At 38.1% G+C, this 20,985-nt stretch overlaps 1 protein-coding gene across 1 annotated transcript in view; it reads left to right on the forward strand.

Moving 5' to 3' along the window:
• Nucleotides 1-8,799, forward strand: part of LOC130863218 (testis-specific protein TSX-like) — a 91,844-nt gene extending 83,045 nt beyond the window's left edge. Inside the window, exon 2 of the mRNA XM_057753108.1 lies at nucleotides 8,489-8,799. Within this exon, the coding sequence (XP_057609091.1) occupies nucleotides 8,489-8,799 (311 nt within the window). The remainder of the gene's footprint in view (nucleotides 1-8,488) is intronic.
• Nucleotides 8,800-20,985: the final 12,186 nt, after the last annotated feature.

Below are 20,985 nucleotides of genomic sequence, written 5' to 3' on the forward strand. Positions count from 1 at the left end.
CCACATTAAAAGTTTTTAAAAATAAAGAAAAACATGAAGACAATGTACTGTGTGATTCCATTTAAATAAAATTTGATACAGAAAAATTAGTCAGTTTTGGTAATGGTTCTCTCTGGGTGTTACAGACCTTGGTGGACACAGAGTATTGGAAACAACCGTTCTCCTTAAATTGTGGCTATATAAGAATATTTGTATATGTGTATATACTGTGTACAATACATATGATCTGTGTACTTAAAAGTCTTTACCTATATAAGTAATTATATCATGTACTTTATACTGTTCTTTCTATAATAAAATATTTTAAATGATTCAGAGGTTTTGTGCTAACAAATTTACACTTATTTATAAGAGCTACATTTTCTGAAATGCTTCAGAAAAATATGAAATTATAAGTTGATAAAAATGTCATGTTTCATTATGTGAGCCATAATTTATTTTGCAAACAGATCAATTTCATTTCTGACACATATGGATACTTAAAACTTTTGCCTTTCATTTCTCCTTTTATATTTACTGTTATGATAAAAAACAATTTGATAATGAAAAACTTTGCACATTCTAGATAAAGATCTTTCCAATTTTACCTATGAGTTTTCTTAAAAAATGACAAGAAATGATCATTCAACATCACAATCCAATTTTTAAAGGAATACAAAGTGAATATAAAAGATAGAAATATTTGTATCTGTCCAAAAAGTGACTCCACAAATAATGAACTGTGCTGGTTTCTACATGTTTAACAACATCTGGAAAGTACAAACTGTTTCTCGTTATCACAAGGACTATTTATTGAATATATTTGTAAAAAGGAGCAATAGACTTGCCAATTGCTATAAATTGAGTTTTGTAGAGTTAAATAGTTTTTAATTGCTTTTAAGGACAAAATTTCTATGATTGATTAGGTTTTAATTATTATTAAGCAAGCTTTTAAAATTAATATATGGTTTAATTTGTCAACGATTTAACTCTGTGATTGTTTCTATTTGTTACTTTTAATTGAAATATGCTTAACATTAATTGAAATGAAATGTTCTTAACAGTCAGGATAATGAAATTTAAGGTGTTTCTTTTTGTTTGTTTTTGGATTTTTAATTTTGGGGCTTGATTCAAGATATCAGTATGTAGTCACATTTTACCTCATGATCATTTCAAAACACTTATTTTTTTTCACTCAAAGTACTTACAAGTGTTTGTTATAACCTGACAGGTTCAGTAAGTACAGCCAGTAAAAATAAGGGACAAACTGATAATACAATTTGTTCTTAGTGGACTTCAGTACAGAAAAATAAAATAGCCCTGGTTATCTGAATGATATACTTCACTTTCCCTGCCCTCCAATCCACTCAACTTTGGAGTTGTTCTTCCTTCCATTCTTAAGCACATGTTGAAAAATAAAATTCAACTCCATATATATGTAAAGGTTCTATTTAGTCTCAAGTTTTAAAAGCATAAGATCCTAGAAACTAAAGTCTATGATAATTTGTTTGTATATAGTCATTTTTCTAATTATAAAAATATAAATCCTGTAACATTGCACATACAGATAGAAAATGCAAATTTGACTCATGCATAGCAATTGTTGATCTTAGTGCGTTAATGTGGCTTAGCTGAAATATGATCAAACAATTGCTCATGTGTCTTTTCTGGGTGCACTTGGGAAGACCTTTGCAGAAATAATTACCTTTTACTTCACAAATGCTATGGCAACTGCACCCCATGCTGAAGTGTCACCCTGAGCTGCTGAGGATCTTGGGGTGTTACCCTGACCTGTTGAGGATCCTAGGGTGTCACCTAACCTGTTGAAGATCGAAAGGAGTCAATTGGTGGAGGAAAGGCAAATCTGATGTCCGCATGAGGTGGCTATTAATCTTTTTCTGCATTCTAACTTTATATTAGTACTCTTAGTTTCTGGGTCATGGGCTGGAAATTTGTCCCTCTCTTTTTAACGTCTTCGCAGCCTCTGCAATCTCATGAACCACTTTTTCACAACGAACCACTTTCCATGTCTCTAGATATATGGCATTGATTTTATTTGCCTGAAAGGCTCTACCATGTACTGTTGTGTGACTTTTCCTTGAAAGATATGAGCATCTATTCACCTATTCACCCCTAATAGGGCACTGAGTACAGACCACAGATCCCAAGTCCAGCTCGATAAACTGAAGAGTTTATTGCAGTTACTTACAGAAGTGTAAGTGAGAGGTATTTAAATGAGCATGATGATCCAAAAGTAGAGAAGGTTCACCTAACTACATCTCTGGGCTCGTATTTATACCCGTAGGGAGCTTGTATTAACCCAAAAGATGGTGTCCTCTCCTCAGAGATTATTACTGCTAATATAACCTTGGAAGGAGCATTGTAGATCTTGTAACTCTCAGGAACTTCCTGAGACTTGCCAGTTTAGTTCCTTTCTGAGTCTTAGGAGCCTCGTTCTTTTCTCCAGGAGAGAGTGATTCAATTTGGAAGAAAGCTACAGCACCAATACCCTCTCGTTTAAATGGGTCAAATTTTAAAAAAAATTTTAATAGCAATTAATATTTTCCTTTCCAATCTTCAATTCTCAAAACTTCAGAGAGCACTTAGTCTAATAGCACTGAAGAGCCAAATGTAGAATTGATTTGGGGCTGGGGGGGGGCTTCTTTCAAAAATATGATTATACTATTTTGATTGAAAATAACAGATGTCCAAAATAAAAGCTCTTTTGAAGTTTTACTTTAAGGAATTATGGTTTTTATTTATGTATTGCCTTTTCTTTGACCATATGTACAAATGTTAAGAAAAACAGGATGTTGAATGCATGTATATAATGATGCCTTGTAGGCTATATTTTAATGCATAATAAAAGTCAAATGTGTGGAATTTTAACTAATCATATAGACATATAGAAAACTATAAGCTTCCTTGGCTTTCTGAAGAAATGTCTATAGGGGACCTAAAAAGTGAAGATTTGAAAATCAAATTCTCTCCCTTACTCTCTACTCCTTTTCCCTCCCTCCCTCCCTCCCTCCCTCCCTCCCTCCCTCCCTCCCTCCCTCCCTCCCTCCCTCCCTCCCTCCCTCCTTCCTTCTTCCTTCATTCCTTTCTTTCTTCCTTTTCTTCCATTCTCATTTTTTTTCTACTGCATTTTGTAACAACTGGTTTGTCTTAGTATGCACTACATTTGCAACTGTCTCTTGTGCTTCAACCCCTTCTCTTCCGTTTCCCTTCTCACTCTCATTAGTCTGCTCTTCAGATCAGAGGAAGACACTTTTGGGTGTTTTCAGATTTTGCCTGTGCATATCTACACATAACTCATGGAAAGTCCTTCTTCACATGCAGATTTTTCACCCCTCCAAGTCATGCAGTCAAAACAGAAACACTGTCATACATCCCATGGGAATGGAATGAAGAACGGACAGTGAACTTCGTAGTCACATATGTGGAAATTGCAATTATACTGTGAGTATGAAACTAGAGGCAAGTGTTCAGAACTGCGCACCTACAAAGTTAGTTATTTGGGAGGAGGAGAATTAGGATATGAGGTGGTGAACTGAGGACTTCAATTATTACCCCCTTTCCTGTCTTTCCCCTAATCTTTTAGTACCCTTTCCATGTTTTCTGTAACTGAACCCTCATCTCACATTTTATATGAACAGATTTGCCTAGAAAGCAAATGAAGGTGCTGATGCCAAGAGATCTGAAGTCCACGTCAATCAAGGAGAAGAGAGAGCAAGTTCTTTGAAGAGAAAAGCCCACACTACCCAGAGAGTTCTTGCTCACTGTTTCCCTGTACCACCGTTTGTCTTAGAAAAAGTCCTCAACATCCCCCAAGCCCTGAAGATGGACATTTGAGAATGTTGGGATCACACCAGTCTTTTTCATGTCTGTTCAAGAATCAACCTATGTCCACTGGCCAACTTCTTTTCTGGGTTTTAATAAGGTCAGGCACAATATGCACCTTAGAGTTGGAGAACACCGACAGGACTTGTAATAGTCCCTTTTCTTAGAGTTGTGACTGAATACCTTGACCAAGGCGACTTAAGGAAAGAGCTCACTTTGGCCCAGTTTGAAAGTACAGCTCATTATGGCAGGGAAGCCATGATGAGGATGTTCGATCACGTGACATCCTCAGTTAGAAAACAGAGAGTAATGAATGCTAGTGTTTAGCATGCTTTCCCCTCTTACTCAGTGTGGGACTCAAGCCCCAGGAATGATGAGGGAAACATGCAGTGGGTATCTACACCATAATTATCCTAATGTAGATGATCCTTCACAGATATCCCCAGAGATTTGTCTCCTAAGTGGTCCTAAATCCTGTGGAGTTGACAATCAACATTAATCATATTACCCAACTATCAAATCATGATTTTTATTCTAGTGACCCATTATAAAATAATGGGAAGTGGTGGCACACGCCTTTAATCCCAGCACTCGGAAGACAGAGGCAGGCAGATCTCTGTGAGTTCAAGACCAATCTGGTCTGCAAGAGTTAATTCCAGGACAGGCTTCAGAACTACAGAGAAACTCTGTCTCGAAAAATAAAAGTCACCATTAGTGAAAGTTTATGAGATTCACAGGTGAAATATGTAATCTCAAACTGTTTAACAATTGTGGAAGTATTCTGACCCATAGGTTTGTGTGTGTGTGTGCATGTGTGTACACATGTGCCTGCATGTATGAAAATACATTGTTGAAGAAATAGGTACTTAAGTTTAGATACTATCTTTGTTTTTTTCCTCACTAAAACCAGTTCCATTTGACTACTGTACAGTTATCAGATAACTGTTTCTCTTGCTTCTTCCACCTTGAAGCACATGGATTCTATCTAACAAATTTCAACTTTCCTTAAGAATCATTCCAATCTCTCATTGTAATAATATTTAAAAGTCACGAGTTCACTTAATTTTTCAAGGACAGATCTTAGGATTTAGGAATGTTACTAAAAACATTTATTAATTTCTGTAATAATTGAAGTGATTTAAATTTAAATCTATGTTAAGTGGGGAGATTTTTCTACATGAAGAAATAACAAGACCTTGTAGGTTTTATTAAGCCTGTTTTAAGTCATTGTAAAGGTTTTCCTGGGCTTTGAGTGAAAATGCTATGTGGCTCACACAAAAAATGACAAGGGTTTCCTTACCTTTTCTACTTATTAAGGGTCCTGCCTATAGTTACTAGGTGCACACTTCAAAGGCATATTCTGTATGCTAACTAATAAAACTTGCTTTTTTGTTTACTGTTTTTCTTTTTTTTTTTAAATCTGAAGTTAAATAGAAAAACTGCAGTCAATACGAATTTTTCTCTTTCACAATACAGTGTGTCGACACTGGAGTGCTTTTCTTGTTCCTCCAACTTAAGACAAACGACGAGCTGGGATTTCAGAAGTTCTGAGAACGTATTTTAATATTTTAATAGGCCTATTGCCAGCCGTGATTAGACACTCAATAAATAATTGAATAGAATTGTTTGGGTAGTTTCACGAAGAGAACACTATATACATTTCTTTTTGTTTGTATTTTAGAAAATTCCTGGAAAGTCTTTGCTAAATAGAAAACAAAACAAGTCATGAGACCCACACGGAATAAATAACAAAATCAACATTAGGACTATGGAGTTTGACTTAGCAGCTTGTACATGAGCTTTTATACCAAAACCTCTGGCTAATATGAAGCAGCTGTGGCAATTTCACAAAATGGCCCAAACTGTTGAAAAGCCATTAAGAGTCTGATATATGTAGAATAAAAAGGTTCATTCAGCTTTTTAAAAGGCTTCCCAATATGGAGTGTTATTTTATTTTATAACCACGTCTTACTCATATTAAATTTAAATGCCATAGAAAATTTTAATGACCATGTGGCTGGATTTTTTTTCCTGAGAAATAGTAAGAATTTTTCAGCATACCTAAAATTCTTTCAGAACAAAAATGATACAAATCTGTAACATACTCTGCAAGTTCCTACTCTCAAGTGTAAAACTGGAAAATACAGAAACACAGGATGAGTTGGCATTGATTTATAGGGGAACCTAAGGAAAAGAGAATTAGTCTCTTTACATAGAGTCTATTGGAAATAATGGAAACCCCTTGCTTTTACAACCTTCTCATTGGTCTTGGCCACAAACATTGTATATTTCTGAATGTAGTGGATTGGGTGATATTTTAAAATATTTCAATAGTTTCATGGTGATTTATGAATGACTTGCCCCTCCTTTCTCTTTCTTGTTTTTCCCAGAAGGTGATAGACATGTGTGTGTCTTTATGCATTTTCATATTCGACCTGTCCTCTTGAGTTTTACATGGTATATCGTTTTGCATTCAGATTATTTATAAAATAGATGATATATTAGCTTATCAACATAGTCTGTAGTCTATCTGAGAGAGATGTTGAAGGATAACAAGGGTTCTTTAGACCCTCACCCCCATCTCTGACTCTTCCCTTCTGATGGTAAGGAAAGAAATTTCTATGACATTCTCTTATCTTACTAAAGGAAGGTGATTTTCATGACCCATCTCTTCTAGAGACTCATCAAACACAGAGTTAACCTCCAAAACTAAAACTCGGTACCATTTTACCTGTATAGTAAAATAACCTCCCATAAAAGCCCTTCTTGCGTTCAGTTGCTCAAAATGCCATGTACACTCTCAGAACCCACCCTTTTCCTTGGTCTTATATTTTGTGTTACTCCTATGTCATTCGTGTAGTCAGTTTGTATGGTTTTCCTCAAATTAATTTGTCTGAAGGAACTGAGGACCTATACACCCTGCGTGCCATCATGCAGCCGATTAAGATGAACTCTCTTGATACTACCCAGAGACCTCATGCGAATAAAGAGGACTGCCCACCCGTGACAGGACTGCTCCAACCTCCTGAATGCCATCATGATGGTGTGCTAATTTAATAGGGAGTGCAACATTGTACTTAAAATAATAGGTGTGTATTTTCTCTTTTCCATTTTTAAACTAGAACTACAATAGTTGTGACTTTTCTAAGAGTGATTGGAACACCTTTTAATCTAACTTTCATTCTGCCCTTGTGAAAATTCCAGAGCCATAAAGGTGAAAGAAACCCAACAAGAAATGTAGTAAGACTCTAAGGTATTTAATGAGATGGCTTTGTGAATCATCTATAGCCATTGGTTCTGGAGTCCAAACATGCTAGACAGGGCTACCTGTTCTCAACATACTTGTTAACGGGATGAATGATGGTGGGAGTCGAGAGAAGTTCAATCAATGGAATACGTTTGAGAAATGCAGATAAAGGGATTGAGTGACCCCAAGTCCATCTTCAGAGAAATCATATGAACTTTTCATTTAAATATAGGGTGGGTTTGAGTAGGACATAAGGTATATGTTAAATTGAACAGCCTTGCTCAAGATGATGCATGGCCATTTCCTGTTCTTCAAGGTGAGTTGAAGAAGTCCTTATTGCTTGGGACAAACTGGTTCCCATGAGAGAATTTTTTTCCTTGCTGTGGCTGGGGTGTTATGTTGATAAAGCCCTGCTATTTCCAGACTCCGAGATTACCGTAAGTTTAGAATAATGGCCAGAAAAATCTAAACATATTGGGGTATGGAATAGGACATTGTAAAATCTGAAAGTAAGCTATCTTGAAAATTCTCACTTGTATGCTTTCAGCCTTGAGGTGGGAGAAGATAGGTTAGATTTCAGCAGGCTTTGCCTGGGTTGTCTTTCTCAGTCAGGCAAGAGACACAGAGGGTGAAGAGCTGAGATGCCAAGCTTTTAGTTATCCCTTGGGCTCAAGCGGGAAGGCAATGCTTCTTAGCAGAAACTCATTCTCCTTTAGTCTCTTCCATCAGTCTGTCCCCAAGTTAGATCCTTTACGGATAAGACAATGGAGTAGTAAGGAAACTGTTATCCTGGGTTCCATGAACATTTCAAGGAAAGACCAAACCCAGGGAGGAATGGTGGAATCTTCTGATTTCCAGTTGGTCAGAGAGAAGCACAGCACACAGTTGTACATTGTACATGCATTTGACATCCAAAGTGATGTCTGTTTTGTAGAAGTTAACCTTAACCTATGGGGTCTGATACTTACTCCAAGAAGACAGTGTCTGAGTTGAGTTTAACTATCCTAGGACATAAAATCTGAACAAACTTTCACAATCCTCTCATGTTGAGACAGTTGCTGCCTGATAGAAGACTGAGTTGAGCTATTGTGGAATGCTTGAACTCTTTTTCTTACATCTGGAGGCCAGAAGTGCTGTGAGAAAGTGCAATGAGTAAAGAAAAGCAGTTTGTCTTTCTTTTTCTTTCTTTCTTTCTTTTTTTTTTTTTTTTGCTTTTTCGAGACAGGGTTTCTCTGTGGCTTTGGAGCCTGTCCTGGAACTAGCTCTTGTAGACCAGGCTGGTCTCGAACTCACAGAGATCCGCCTGCCTCTGCCTCCCAAGTGCTGGGATTAAAGGCGTGCGCCACCACCGCCCAGCACAGTTTGTCTTTCTTAAGAAACTAGACAGAGGACTTCGAATCTGCCCCGTCCTGGAATAAGATGATGACATGGAAACTCAGGAGGACAGATCCCTGGGCTACACCGAGTCATTTCTGTGCTTGCAAGACATCCTTCACGAGAACAAAATCAACAGTATTGATGATAGCGACACTCGCCAGGCTGGAAGTGCTAAAGAAGATGATGGAACCAGCCACAGTGACAGCGATATTGATGATAACGTGAAAGTTATCATTGGCAACATAAAAACAAACCCCTCCATGTATATGGAGATGCTCACTGATCTGAACTCAGAAGGTGAAAAAGATGTGGAAAGAATTGTACCAGATAATGCCATGAATCCAACTGATTAAACGAGGATCAAAAACACCTTACCATCACCTGTCCTCATGCATAATGAAGTTGTAATGAAAAAAAAAAAACACCAAACTTGTTTTAAAGACAATGATATCATCTCTACTCACATACCTGAAAGCAAATCTATACCAAACTGCTAAAACAAATGGAAACTACTTGAGACCAGATGTAAATGGGAAAGATCTACTGAATCTTGAAGATTTTGAAGATGGAAATCCTTGTCCAGCTTGAGAAATCACCCCCAAACAATCTAAAGTTAGCTACATTCCACAGCAAAAAAAAAAAAAAAAAAAAAAACTAGACAGAGTAGAAATCCCGGTCCCAAGAAATAGCACCAGCTATTGTCTTCCCCTACATTTAAAAGGAAGCTCTCGGATTTGGTGAAGTAGCTCTCAGACTCCCTGGTGGTCTGAGGTTGTCCACACTGTGCAGGACATTCTCCTAGATGTCGGGAGAGTGATGGGGATGATGTAAGATGGTCTTTGAGTTCAGCTTGTATCGTGTTGGAAAGGTCAGCCATAGGTGCTTTCTAGTGATGATGGTAAGTGTTGCCTAGTACCGGTAGTGTTTTCTGGCTTTGTGTCTCTGATAGTCAATGGTGTGGAAACTGTGGACAGCAGTTGTCCTGCTCAGGATAGACTTGAGTAGGGCTATTCATTAGATGGGTCTAATGGTGGGAAGGACTTTACTCTCTGGACAGCTCACTAGTGCTCGGTTGCTAAGCCTTGCAGAAAACAGAAAAACAGTGGTCAATTGGAATCCACTCTGCCTATGGTGAAGCCAGAACCATCTTCATTATTGATTCTTTTGACTCTCTCTTTCTACTCCTGCCATTCCAACTTAGACACCTAATGAAAAAATGATGGGTCATTTTCTGAGTAAGGACTGTTTACTTACTTCAGTTCCTTTTTCTTTTTACATGTAAAATATCTGGCATACAATCAAGTATTATGTGACACCCAAAGAAGCAGGGAAATACGAAGCATAATCAAGGGAATGAAAAAAGGAATAAGAAAAAAGTGGCTAGAAGCTCACTTACAGATGGCCCACATATTGCAATCATCCCACAAAGACCTTAAAATAGCCGTAATAAATAGATGAAAAATCTTGGTGTGAAAGAACCAGCATGCTTTGACAGTTTTATTCAGGAAGAATAAAGAGAAATAAGGAATATTTATGCTACTTCATGGCTTGCCAGTTACTAGAGAGTCAGGGGTAACTACACTGAGCTTTATAAAAGAAAATATTTAATTGTGGCTGTATAACAAACAGTTCAGAGGTTTAGTCCATTATTGTTATATCAGGAAGCATGGCAGAATTCAGGCAGACATGGTATTCTTGAGGTTCTTTTTTTTCTTTAATTTTTTTTCTTTTTTAATTAATATTTCCACCTGCTCCCTGTTTCCCATTTCCCTCCCCTCCTCCCAAATATTGCCCCCTCCCCCCAATCCCCTCCCCCTATCCCCACTCCTCTTCTCCACCCCCCACACCATTCCCCCTCCCTTTCGACACTGAAGAGCAGTCCAAATTCTCTGCCCTGCGGGAAGACGAAGGTCTTCTATCTACGTCCAGGAAGGTGAGCATCTAAACAGGCTAAGCTCCCACAAAGCCAGTTCATGTATTAGGATCGAAACCTAGTGCCATTGTCCTTGGCTTCTCATCAGCCTTCATTGTCCGCCATGCTCAGAGAGTCCAGTTTCAACCCATGCTTATTCAGTCCCAGATGAGCTGGCCTTGGTGGGCTCCCAATAAATCAGATATATATCCTAACTAAGGGAGCCATCTTAGGGTTGGCAAGGGACTTGCTTTATTGTTTCCAGAGCTTTACACACACAACCCCATACTTACTGAAATTAGAGAATATTTTATAATTCTTTCCATTCCACAGTGTCCCATATTGTTCTCAGAAGAAGATAAATTTAAATTTCCTTAGTCAGTTCAGCTCTTTAGCTGCACACAACTTAATTTATTTCCCGCTTACTGAGAATAAGGAAATGAGGAAGGTACCATCCTGCTTCAAGCTATTTATCCTCTTCTAGCTGTTGGCTGATGCTATGTTTTGTATCTTTCTCTTGAAAAGACAGGGAAGTTAAAGGCTTGGACCTGGGCTGTTATAAGATAGTGATGGAAACCTCAAGCAATGGGTCCCAGTGAAAGGCATTGGAGTCACTGGTGGATTACCCATGGAAAGGAAGGAGAAACTAGAGGTCCTTCTCACTCACTTTGTTTGCTAACAGGAAGGAGGTGAGTTTTCTCTTAATGAGCTACAATTCCAAGTTGCTATACACAAACCAAGGTCTAAGCAATGATTCCACCCAGTCATGGACCAGAGTCTCCAGAACCCTGAGTGAAAATGCACCTTTTATCTTTATAAGTATTTGCTAATAGTGATGAGAAACTAACAAATACCATTCATAATAGTGAGAGGAGGGAGAAAAGACATCTTTAACTTTTTGGTAATTTTGGTTAGGATATTCGCCTTCATTTTTTAAAAATTAAAAATAGATTTTTTTTTCTCACAAAATATATCCTGATGATTGCTGTTTTGCCTTGTCACTGTGACTATGTTTTAAACTACTAGATGCCTGGCTACTAAGGCTGGAGCCTGAAGGTTGTTCTGCTCCCCCAGACAATGGCTCTGTTACTGCCGCTAAAGGTAATGTTAACTAAATCTCTATTGTGCTAACAAAACTTGAGATTCAAAGTCTAGGGTGTAAACCTTCGAGCTCAGGGGGTTAGAATAGCAACTGGCTAACCTTCCTCTTTGCTAACAGCTCCTAAGCCTTCCACATTGCTACTTACTGTCAACTAGTTGCTAACCCTGCCTCTCTGAGTCCAGGTTAATTTTATCTAATTAACACAAATGCAACACATGTTTACATAGTTAAAGAAAAGCAGCATAAACAAATGTAACACATCTTTGCCTGGTAAAACAAATATTTCACAACAGATTACAATTTCTTCTGCTCTCCTGCCGGTTTCTTCCCACCTAACCTGTTCACATCTATCACTTTACTTTTCCTCTTCAGAAAAGAAACAGGCTTCGAATGGATTGTAAAATAAAATATAATAAGAGAAAACAAAACTAACACATCAGAATAGAACTGAACAAGTAGAAGGGGAAAAGCCAAGAAAAGGCAGAAAAAAAAACAAACAGATATAGACATAGAGTCCCACTTGTTCACACACTCATCTCTAGGGTCCCTTCTTGTGCAGACCCATGTAGGCCTGGACATGCTGCCTCTGTCTCTATGAATTCGTATGTGCATAGATCTGTTGGTTTATAGGACTTTGCTTTCTTAGTATCCTTCATCCCATCTGGCTCTTAGACTCTTCCTGCTTCCCCTTCTACTGAGTTCCGATGGGAGGAAGTTGATGGAGACATCCCTTTTAGGGCTGAGTGTTTCCAATGTCTCTCACTTTCTGCATAAGGCCTGGCATTATGTGGGTCTCTGTTCCCCTTCAGTGCAGGAGGAAGCTTCTCTGATGATGACTGAACAAGGCACTGATCTACGATGAATATAGTAGCATGTCGTTAGGAGTAATTTTATTGCTACTCTTTTTAAAATTTTTATTCTTCCCTCATATATGGCATTCCAACAGCAGTTTCCCCTCCCATCTTTTCTCCAAGTCCCTGGCCCTCCCTCCAGATTCCCGCCTGGGAATATCAACCAAACATGGCTTGTCAAGTTATAATAAAACTAGGCACATCCTCTTATATTAGGGGTGGATGAGGCAACCCAATAGGAGGAAAAGGGTCCAGAAAGCAGGCAGAATAGTAAGAGACTGCCCCTACTCCTACTGTTAGGAGTCCTACAGGAACACCAAACTGCACAACCATAACATATATGCATAGGATGTAGGTCAGACCCATGCAGTCTCCCTGATCATCGGTTGGGTCTCTGTGGACCCCTGTGAATCCTGGTTAGTTGATTATGTGGCCCATTTTCTTCCGGCGTCTTGATCCCACTGGCTCTACAATCCTTCATCGCCCCTTTCTGCAGGATTCTGCAAGTTCTGCCTAATATTTGTCTGTCTCTGCATCTATTTCTACCAGTTGTTGGATGAAACTTTTCTGATGATGATTATTTTAGGTTCTGGTCTATGAGTATAGAGCTTATCATTAGGAAACATTTCATTGAATTTTTTTTTTCCAATAATGTTTGCTACTCTCCTTGGACTCTGGGAACAGTAGCATTCAGTTTTATCCTAAGTCCCTGACTATCTAGTCTCAGGTTCTGGATCACCCAAGGAGTGGAGAGTATGGGTTCCATCTTGTGGAGTGGGCCTTCCATCAAATCAGGCATTGGTTGGTTACTTTCAAAAGCTTTGTGCTATCACTGGACTAGCATATCTTGCAGGTGGGACACCATGGTAGTATAAAAGGTTTGTGACTGGCTTGGTGTTTGTATTTTTCTTTTGGTAGTGTGCACAGTACCTTCCTGTACCAAAGATACTAGCCAGTAAGGATGATGGCTCTATGTAGGCACCAGTTAGACTTCTTCATGTTTAATGAGTTGTATAGGTGTAGTCTTCAGCAATAGGGCCTTTCTGTCAATTTGTAGAGACCAACCTATAGTCTTTGTAGCATCCTGGGTTGTTTGGGGGTTCCCTTGGACCACTTTGGTCAATAACTCAATCCTAGTCCTAGAATCTTCATTTGGTGACAAGAGATGGCCACCTGGAGCTTTGTTTCTCTAATTATTTGGTGAATTCATTTAGATAATCTTTATAGGTACATATATTCTAGAAAGTGTCTACTGCATTAGGTTTCCACACTACCCCTCAAATACTCCTTATTTTAGCTTCCTGTCCCAGCAGTCTCTTCCTCACCCCAACTCTAACACCCTCATCATCATCAACCATTTAGTTTGTTTGGATAAGGATTTGTCAGTCATTGGTTTTCTCAGAGAACTAACTCTTTGTTTCATTGATTCTTTGTAATGTTTATCTATTTTGTTGATATTAGCCTTGAATTTGATTATTTCTTGTGATATGCTTTTGGGATGTGATTCCTTTTTTTTTGTTCTAGAACTTTTCAGGTGTGATGTTAAGTTAGTAGTATGTGATATTTCCAATTTTTATTTATTTATTTATTTATTTTATGTATGCACTTAGTGCTATAAACTTATCATTTAGAACCACCTTCATTGTGTCCCATAAGTTTGGGTATGTTGTCTATTCATTTCATTCAATTCCAAAAAAAAATTTTAATTTCTTTCCAAATTTCTGTTTTTATTCACTTTTTTTTATTAAGAATTTTTTAAATACAACCTTTTATCATTGTACATAGCTATCCCCATTCCCACTCCCTTTCTTCCCCCCACCTTCCACCACTCTCACCCCACCCCACCTCCTCATCTACTCCTCAGAAAGGGTAAGACTTCCCACAGGGAGTCAACAAAGTCTGACACTTCACTTTGAGGCAAGACCAAGGCTCTCCCCACTATATCTAGGCTGAGAAAGGTATCCCTCCAAAAAGAATGTGCTCCTTGATGCCAATTCAAGGAGTAGGGAAAAATTCTGGTCCCACTATCAGTGGCCCCACAGACTGCCCAAGCCATACAACTGACCCCCACATTCAGTGGGCCTAATTTGGTCCTATGAAGGTTCACCCACTATCAGTTCAGAGTCAGTGAGCAGTATTCCCTCCCCACAACCATGACACACGAAGTTGAGGCAGGACAGAGTTCCTACCCTTGAGTCAAGGCTGGACAAGGTAACATAGCATGGGGAACAGGTTCCTTTACTGTGGAGTTGAGATCATTGATACTGAGAAATTTCAAGAACCACTGATTATGTTACCTAAGGCCTATTAAAAACACAGATATTAAAGCAGTAACAAAATTACAGTTACGAAGTAACAACAAAAATAATTTTATGGTTCTGGGTCACCACAACATGAGAAACTGTGGTACAGTGTGGCAGCCTTAGGAAGGTTGAGAACAACTGATATATAGTGACTCAAAGTTTTGCTGGTTCTGGTCATCTGGGATGTCATCTGTGGACTCTTAGAGGCTGCAGCACATCTGTCCAAGCCCTTCTGGTTTTCAGAGTCTCCACTGAGAAGTCATATGTAATTGTAATAGGTCTGCCTTTATTTGCTATTTAATTTTTTTCTTTGCAGCTTTTAAGATTCTTTTTTTGTTCTGTATTTAACGTTTTGACTATAATATGGCAAGGAGACTTTCTTTTCTGGTTCAATCTATTTGGTGTTCTGTGTGCTTCTAGTAAGTATCTTTACAGGCATCTGCTTTTTTAGATTAGAAAAATTTTCTTGAAAATATTTTCTGGGCCTTTGAGCTTGTATTTTATCTTTTTTCTATTCCTATTACTTATAGTTTTGATATTTTCATACTGTCCCAGATTTCCTATATGTTCTCTGTCAGAAAAGTTTTAGATTTAACATTTTCTTTGACTACTGTATCCATTTCCTCTATTGTATATTCATTTCCTGCAATTCTCTCTTTCATTTTTTTTGTATTCTGTTAGTGACACTTGCATCTGTAGTTTCTGTTTACATTTCTAAAATTTTCATTTCCAAAATTGCCTGTTAGTCCTTTCTTTATAGCTTCTATTTCCATTTTCATGTCTCGAACAGTTTTATTTGTTTCCTTCAACTGTTTATTTGTATTTTTCTCTGCTTTCTTTAAGGAATTTATTAATTTCCTCCTATTGTTAGTTTGTGTTTTCCTGGGTTTCTCTGAGTGATTTATTCATTTCCTCTTTAAGGACCTCTATCATCATCATATAGTTGGCTGTAAGGTTTTTTCTTGAGCTTCAGTTGTCTTGGAATATTCAGTGCCTGCTGTGGTTTGATAGGTGGGATCTGGTGAAGACATAGCCCTGGCTCTTATTAATTCTTACAGTGGCATTTAGACATCTCTGTTTGGGGTAGCTGTAGGTTTAGATTATGATTTCTGTGTTTGTCTTTGTGGGTGGGTGATTGGTCCTTGTTTTTTGTTTCCTCTCTGGAGTTTAGGTTGCCTGTGTGTTGCTTTCTTTATTGGCCCACTTGTCTGGTGTGTTCATGGAAAATGTTTGCTTGTGTTGAAGGCTGAGGGAAGAGGAGGTCAGGGAAATACAGACTGTTGCAGCACTAAGTATGACCATGAAAACTGGGTCTGGGAGAAGAGAGAGAGTAGAGAAAGACTGGGGGTAGACTGAGAAATAAGTCATGGAAATGTCTTTCACAATAGTCACAGAGGAGTAATTCTAATCAAGCAAGTAAAAGACCTGCATGACAAAAAAAAAATCAAGTTCCTGAAGAAAGAAGTTGAAGAAGATATCAGAAGATGGGAAAATCTCACATGCCCATGGATCAGTGGGATTAACATAGTAAACATGGCCATTCTATCATAAGCAATCTACAGATTCAATGCAATCCCTATCAAAATTCCAACACAATTCTTTACAGTCCTTGAAAGAACTATTCTCTACTTTATAGGACACAACAAACAGAGGATAGATAAGACAATCCTGAATAATAAATGAACTGCCAGAAGTAACACCATCCCTGATTACAAGCTATAATAATACAGAGCTATAAAAATAAAAACTGCATGGTATTAACATCAAACAGACATGTTGATTAAAGGAATTGAAGACCTAAACATAAGTAACAGCTATGGACATTTGATTTTTGATAAAGAAGCCAGAAATATGTATACTCTGGGAAAATAAAGCATCTTCGATGAACGCTAAATGTCTTTTAAAAAGCCACATATAGAAGCTACCGTAGAATTGTCCTAAAATATATACATATATGAATCTATTTAAATGGAGTTACCATATAATAGGGAAACAATTTTCCAATCAGACATAATACTCTACTAAATAAAAATCCCTTTGCCAAAACTGGTTTACATTTTTTGAGTCATAGGACAAAAGGTCCCAAAGACCAATTGAAACATTACAGGCTATTGCCAAAGGTATTGATTATCATACACATTCATATGACATAAGATCCTATTGGTGAAGACACACATACTTACACAGAAATAGAGTTGATGTTCAATTAAATGTTCCACCTCTACTGACCTAGTATTCGTTGTGCTGGAAGGTATGATTTTATTATTCTTATCACTTATTTTATTTTACTTCTTTTGTAAAGTTTTATTTGTGTGTATGTGTGTTTGTCTATCTGAGTGTATTCTGTGCATATTCTAGTGACAGCAGGAGCCAGAGGATTGTGTTTGATTGTTGGAGTTACAGGCGGTTGTGAGCTGTTGACTGAGGTTTCTTTCCAGTCCAGTCCTGCAGCCATTCAGTCCCCAAGAAATGCACAGAGGTCTGCGTTAATCATAAACTGGTTGGCCTATTAACTCAGGCTTCTTATTAACTCTTATAACTTATATTACCCCACAGTTCTTGTCTGTGTTAGCCACATGACTTGGTAGCTTTTTCAACAAGGCATTCTCATCTTGCTTCCTTTGCATCTGGGGGATGACTGTAGACTGACTCTTTCCTCTTTCCAGAATTCTCCTGTTTTCATTGCCCCACCTATACTTCCTGCCTGGTTGCCTCACCTATTCTTCCTCCCTCACTACTGCCCAATCAACATTTTATTAAACAAGTACTAGAAACAAATCTTTAAAGGGTAAAACCATTGTTCCACAGCAGTGAGCCATGTGCCATAGGAGCTAGGAACCAAATATGAGAACTCAAGAAGAAAAGCAAGGGTGTTGAAGGAGAGTGGGTCCCCTTTGTTTGTCCCAGCCGCCCAGCTAGCTTACACCTGAAATAACCACACAGAAACTGTATCAATTAAATTACTGCCTGGCCCATTATCTCTAGCCCCTTATTAGCTAACTCTCACATCTTGATTTAGCCCATTTCAGGGTTCTTAACTACTGAGCAGTCTCTCTTTCTCTGTGTATGTATGTATGTGTATGTGTATATATATATAATTTAAATACCTGAAGCAAACTAGAGAGTTGATCTTAATTTCTTATTTTTTAATAAATATTACTATTTTTATGTGTTGTACTATAAAATTTAATGCATGAAAAGAGCAGGAAAAAAAATTTAAAAGACTTTACTAGTGCTTTCAAAGTTAATTTGCAAAGTCTGTGGAAATCTAACTAACAAAAGGAGTTAACTGTTAGCTTCACAGCAAGGAGTTACCCTAAGTAGCCACAAACCAGTTTTTTCATATTTTTATTTTATTAAAAGTAGATTCCTTACTCATACAATATATCTTGATTATAATTTTCCCTCTCTCTACTCTCCCAGTTCTCCCCTTAGGATCCACCCCTTTCTGTCTCTTATTAGAAAAGAACAGACTTCCAGGAAATAACAAGAAAACATGACAAAATAAAATACAATAAGATGAAACAAAAGCCATTATACTGAAGTTGGACATGACAATCCAAGAGGAGGAAAAGAATTCCAAGAAAGGACCAAAGAGTTAGAGACCTACTCATTTCCAGAGTCAGGATTCCCATAAAAATACTAAGAGAGTAGCTAGAGTATATATGCAGAGAACCTGGTGCAGACCTGTGTAGGCCTGTGTTTGCTGCTTTAGTATCTGTAAGCTCATATGTGTCTTGCTTAGTTGATTCAGATGGTCTTCCTCTCTTGGTGTCCTCTTTCCCCCTCTGACTGTTACAATCTTTCTACCTCATTTTCAGCAGGATTCCCTGAACTCTGAGAGAAGGATTTGATGGAGACCTCCCATTTATACTCTCTGGCTGTTGGTCTCTACAGCTGTTCCCATTTGCTGACAAGGGAAGCCTCTCTGATATTAACTGGATTAGGCACTGATCTCACAAATCAGTTTCAGAAACAGTGGTAGCCTCTTACACTTATTCTACAAGCATTCAAGCTCTCGACCAGTTTTGTCATTCCCATCATTAATCAAATATTACATGTGCATAATATAATACAGTACAAAATTATAAAATAGCACTTCTTTGTACTATGAATGCTAGTGAGGAGGGGTTAAATTTTTAGTTTTCCATCAAGTCAATTTCTCCATGTTGAGTGACCTAAGTGTGTGGTATATTCAGCAATACGGTTTTGTGTCATGCTGTGGAAGGTTACTAACACACACACACAGTGTAATTACTGGGTGCCTCTTTTACAACAGGCCTTGGAAAGAACTTTTGCAAATGAGAAGCCCTAAATCTTTTTCTTTATTAATTTTTAAAAATTTTACATACTAGCTCCAGTTCCTCCTTCCTCCCCTTCTCCTGCTCTCCCATCTCCTCCATTTTTCCCATCCCAACTCCATCCATTTTTCAGAGTGGGTAAGTCCTCCCTTGGAGAGACAACAAAGTCTGGTATACCAAATGAAGGCAGAACTAAGTTCCCCTTCTCACATATCAAGGCTGAGCAAGGTATTCTACCATACTGAATGGGCTCCAAAAAGCCAATTTATGCACCCGGAATAAGTTCTGGTTCTACTGCTTGGGGTTCTCCCAACAGATCAAGCCACATAACTGACATCCACATTCAGAGAACATAGTTCGGTCCCATGCAGAATCATCAACTATCAGTCCAGAGTCCAAGACCTCCCACTAGCTTGGGTCAGCTGTCTCTGTGATTTTTCCAATCATGATCTTGAACACTCTTGCTTATATGATCATTCTTCCCTCTCTTCAACTAAGCTCCAGGAGCTTAGCCCAGTGTTTGCCTGTGGATCACTGCATCTGCTTCCATCGGTTATTGGATATAGGGTCTATGATGACAATTAGGATAACCACTGATCTGATTACAAGGGAAGGATAGTTCAGGGACCCTCTCCACTATTGCTAGGAGTCTTAGTGAGGGTCATTCTTGTGGATTACTGGGAATTTCCCTAGCACTAGGTTTCTCCCTAATCCCATAATGTCTCTCTCTATCAAGATATCTCTTCCAGGCTCCGTCTATGAAAATATCTCTTTCATTTCTCCCTCTCTTTGTCCCCCCCAAACTTGGCCATCCTGAGCCCTCTTGTTGCCATCTCCTCCCTTATACTCCCCTTCCCAGTTTACCCAGGAGACCTTAATTATTTCCCTTTTATAGGACTTTCCATGTGTTTCACTCTTAGGGTCCTCCTTTTTACCTAGTTGGCATTGTAGTTTGTAACTTTGTATCCTTTGCTTTACATCTAACATCCACTGATGAGCGAGTAGATACTATGTTTGTCTTTCTGGGTCTGGGTTACCTCACTCAAGATGACTTTTTCTAGTTCCATCCATTTGCTTGCAAATTTCATGATGTCATTGCTTTTTTTTTTCTGCTGAGTAATACTCCATTGTGTAAATGTACATGTTCTTCTTTTGCATACTTTGGTTGAGGGGCATCTAGGTTGTTTTCAGGTTCTGGCTATTATAAATAATGTTGTTATAAGCATAGTTGAACACACGCACATCCTTGTGTATACAGACCAAAGGGTCTGTATCCTTTGGTTATATGTCCAGGAAGTGGTATTTCTGGGTCTTGAGGTAGATTAATTCCCAATTTCTGAAAAACTTCCATATTGATTTCTAAAATATCTGTACAAGGTTGCATTCCCACCATCAGTGGAGGAGTGTTCCCCTTACTCCACATCCTCTTGAGCATAAGCTATTATTAGTGTTTTTGAGCTTAGCCATTCTGACTGTTGTAAGACACTATTCAGAGTTGTTTTGATTTTTATTTTCCTGATGAAGGAGCCCTAAATCTTAAGTATATTGGCTTCGACTATGTTAATATTTAGACATATTTTTGTTTCTTTGTCTGTTTCTTGCTTTTCAAAACAGGGTATCACTATGTAGTCCTGATTGTTTTGAAATTTGCTTTGTAGACCAGGATGGATTGAACTCACAGGGATCCTTCTGCCTCTACCTCCAGAGAGCTGAGGTGAAAGGTGTGGACCTCTATGTTGAATAGAAATGGTTTTATTGATATTATCTATTTTGATTCCTTATTTAGTTACTTCATCTTGTTAGACTGAGAAATTCAGATTCCATGGCATATAAATGTTGACCTAATGAAAAAGATAGGCTAAAGGAAACATAGAGTATATTAAATAAGGAATAAAACCATATATTAGATTTCTCTGAGGATAGCTATAGGATTTCTACAGACTAAGCCCTAGCTATACCAGGTCTCCTTTCAGTTCATAATCTTTAATACGATTAGTTTGATATAGTCAAACACTTATTTTTCTTAGCCAACTTTTCAAGAAAGTCTTGGACACAATTCCCAATAACACT

The sequence above is a fragment of the Chionomys nivalis genome, chromosome 20 (assembly GCF_950005125.1).
Source record: "Chionomys nivalis chromosome 20, mChiNiv1.1, whole genome shotgun sequence".
Lineage (NCBI taxonomy): Eukaryota > Metazoa > Chordata > Mammalia > Rodentia > Cricetidae > Chionomys > Chionomys nivalis.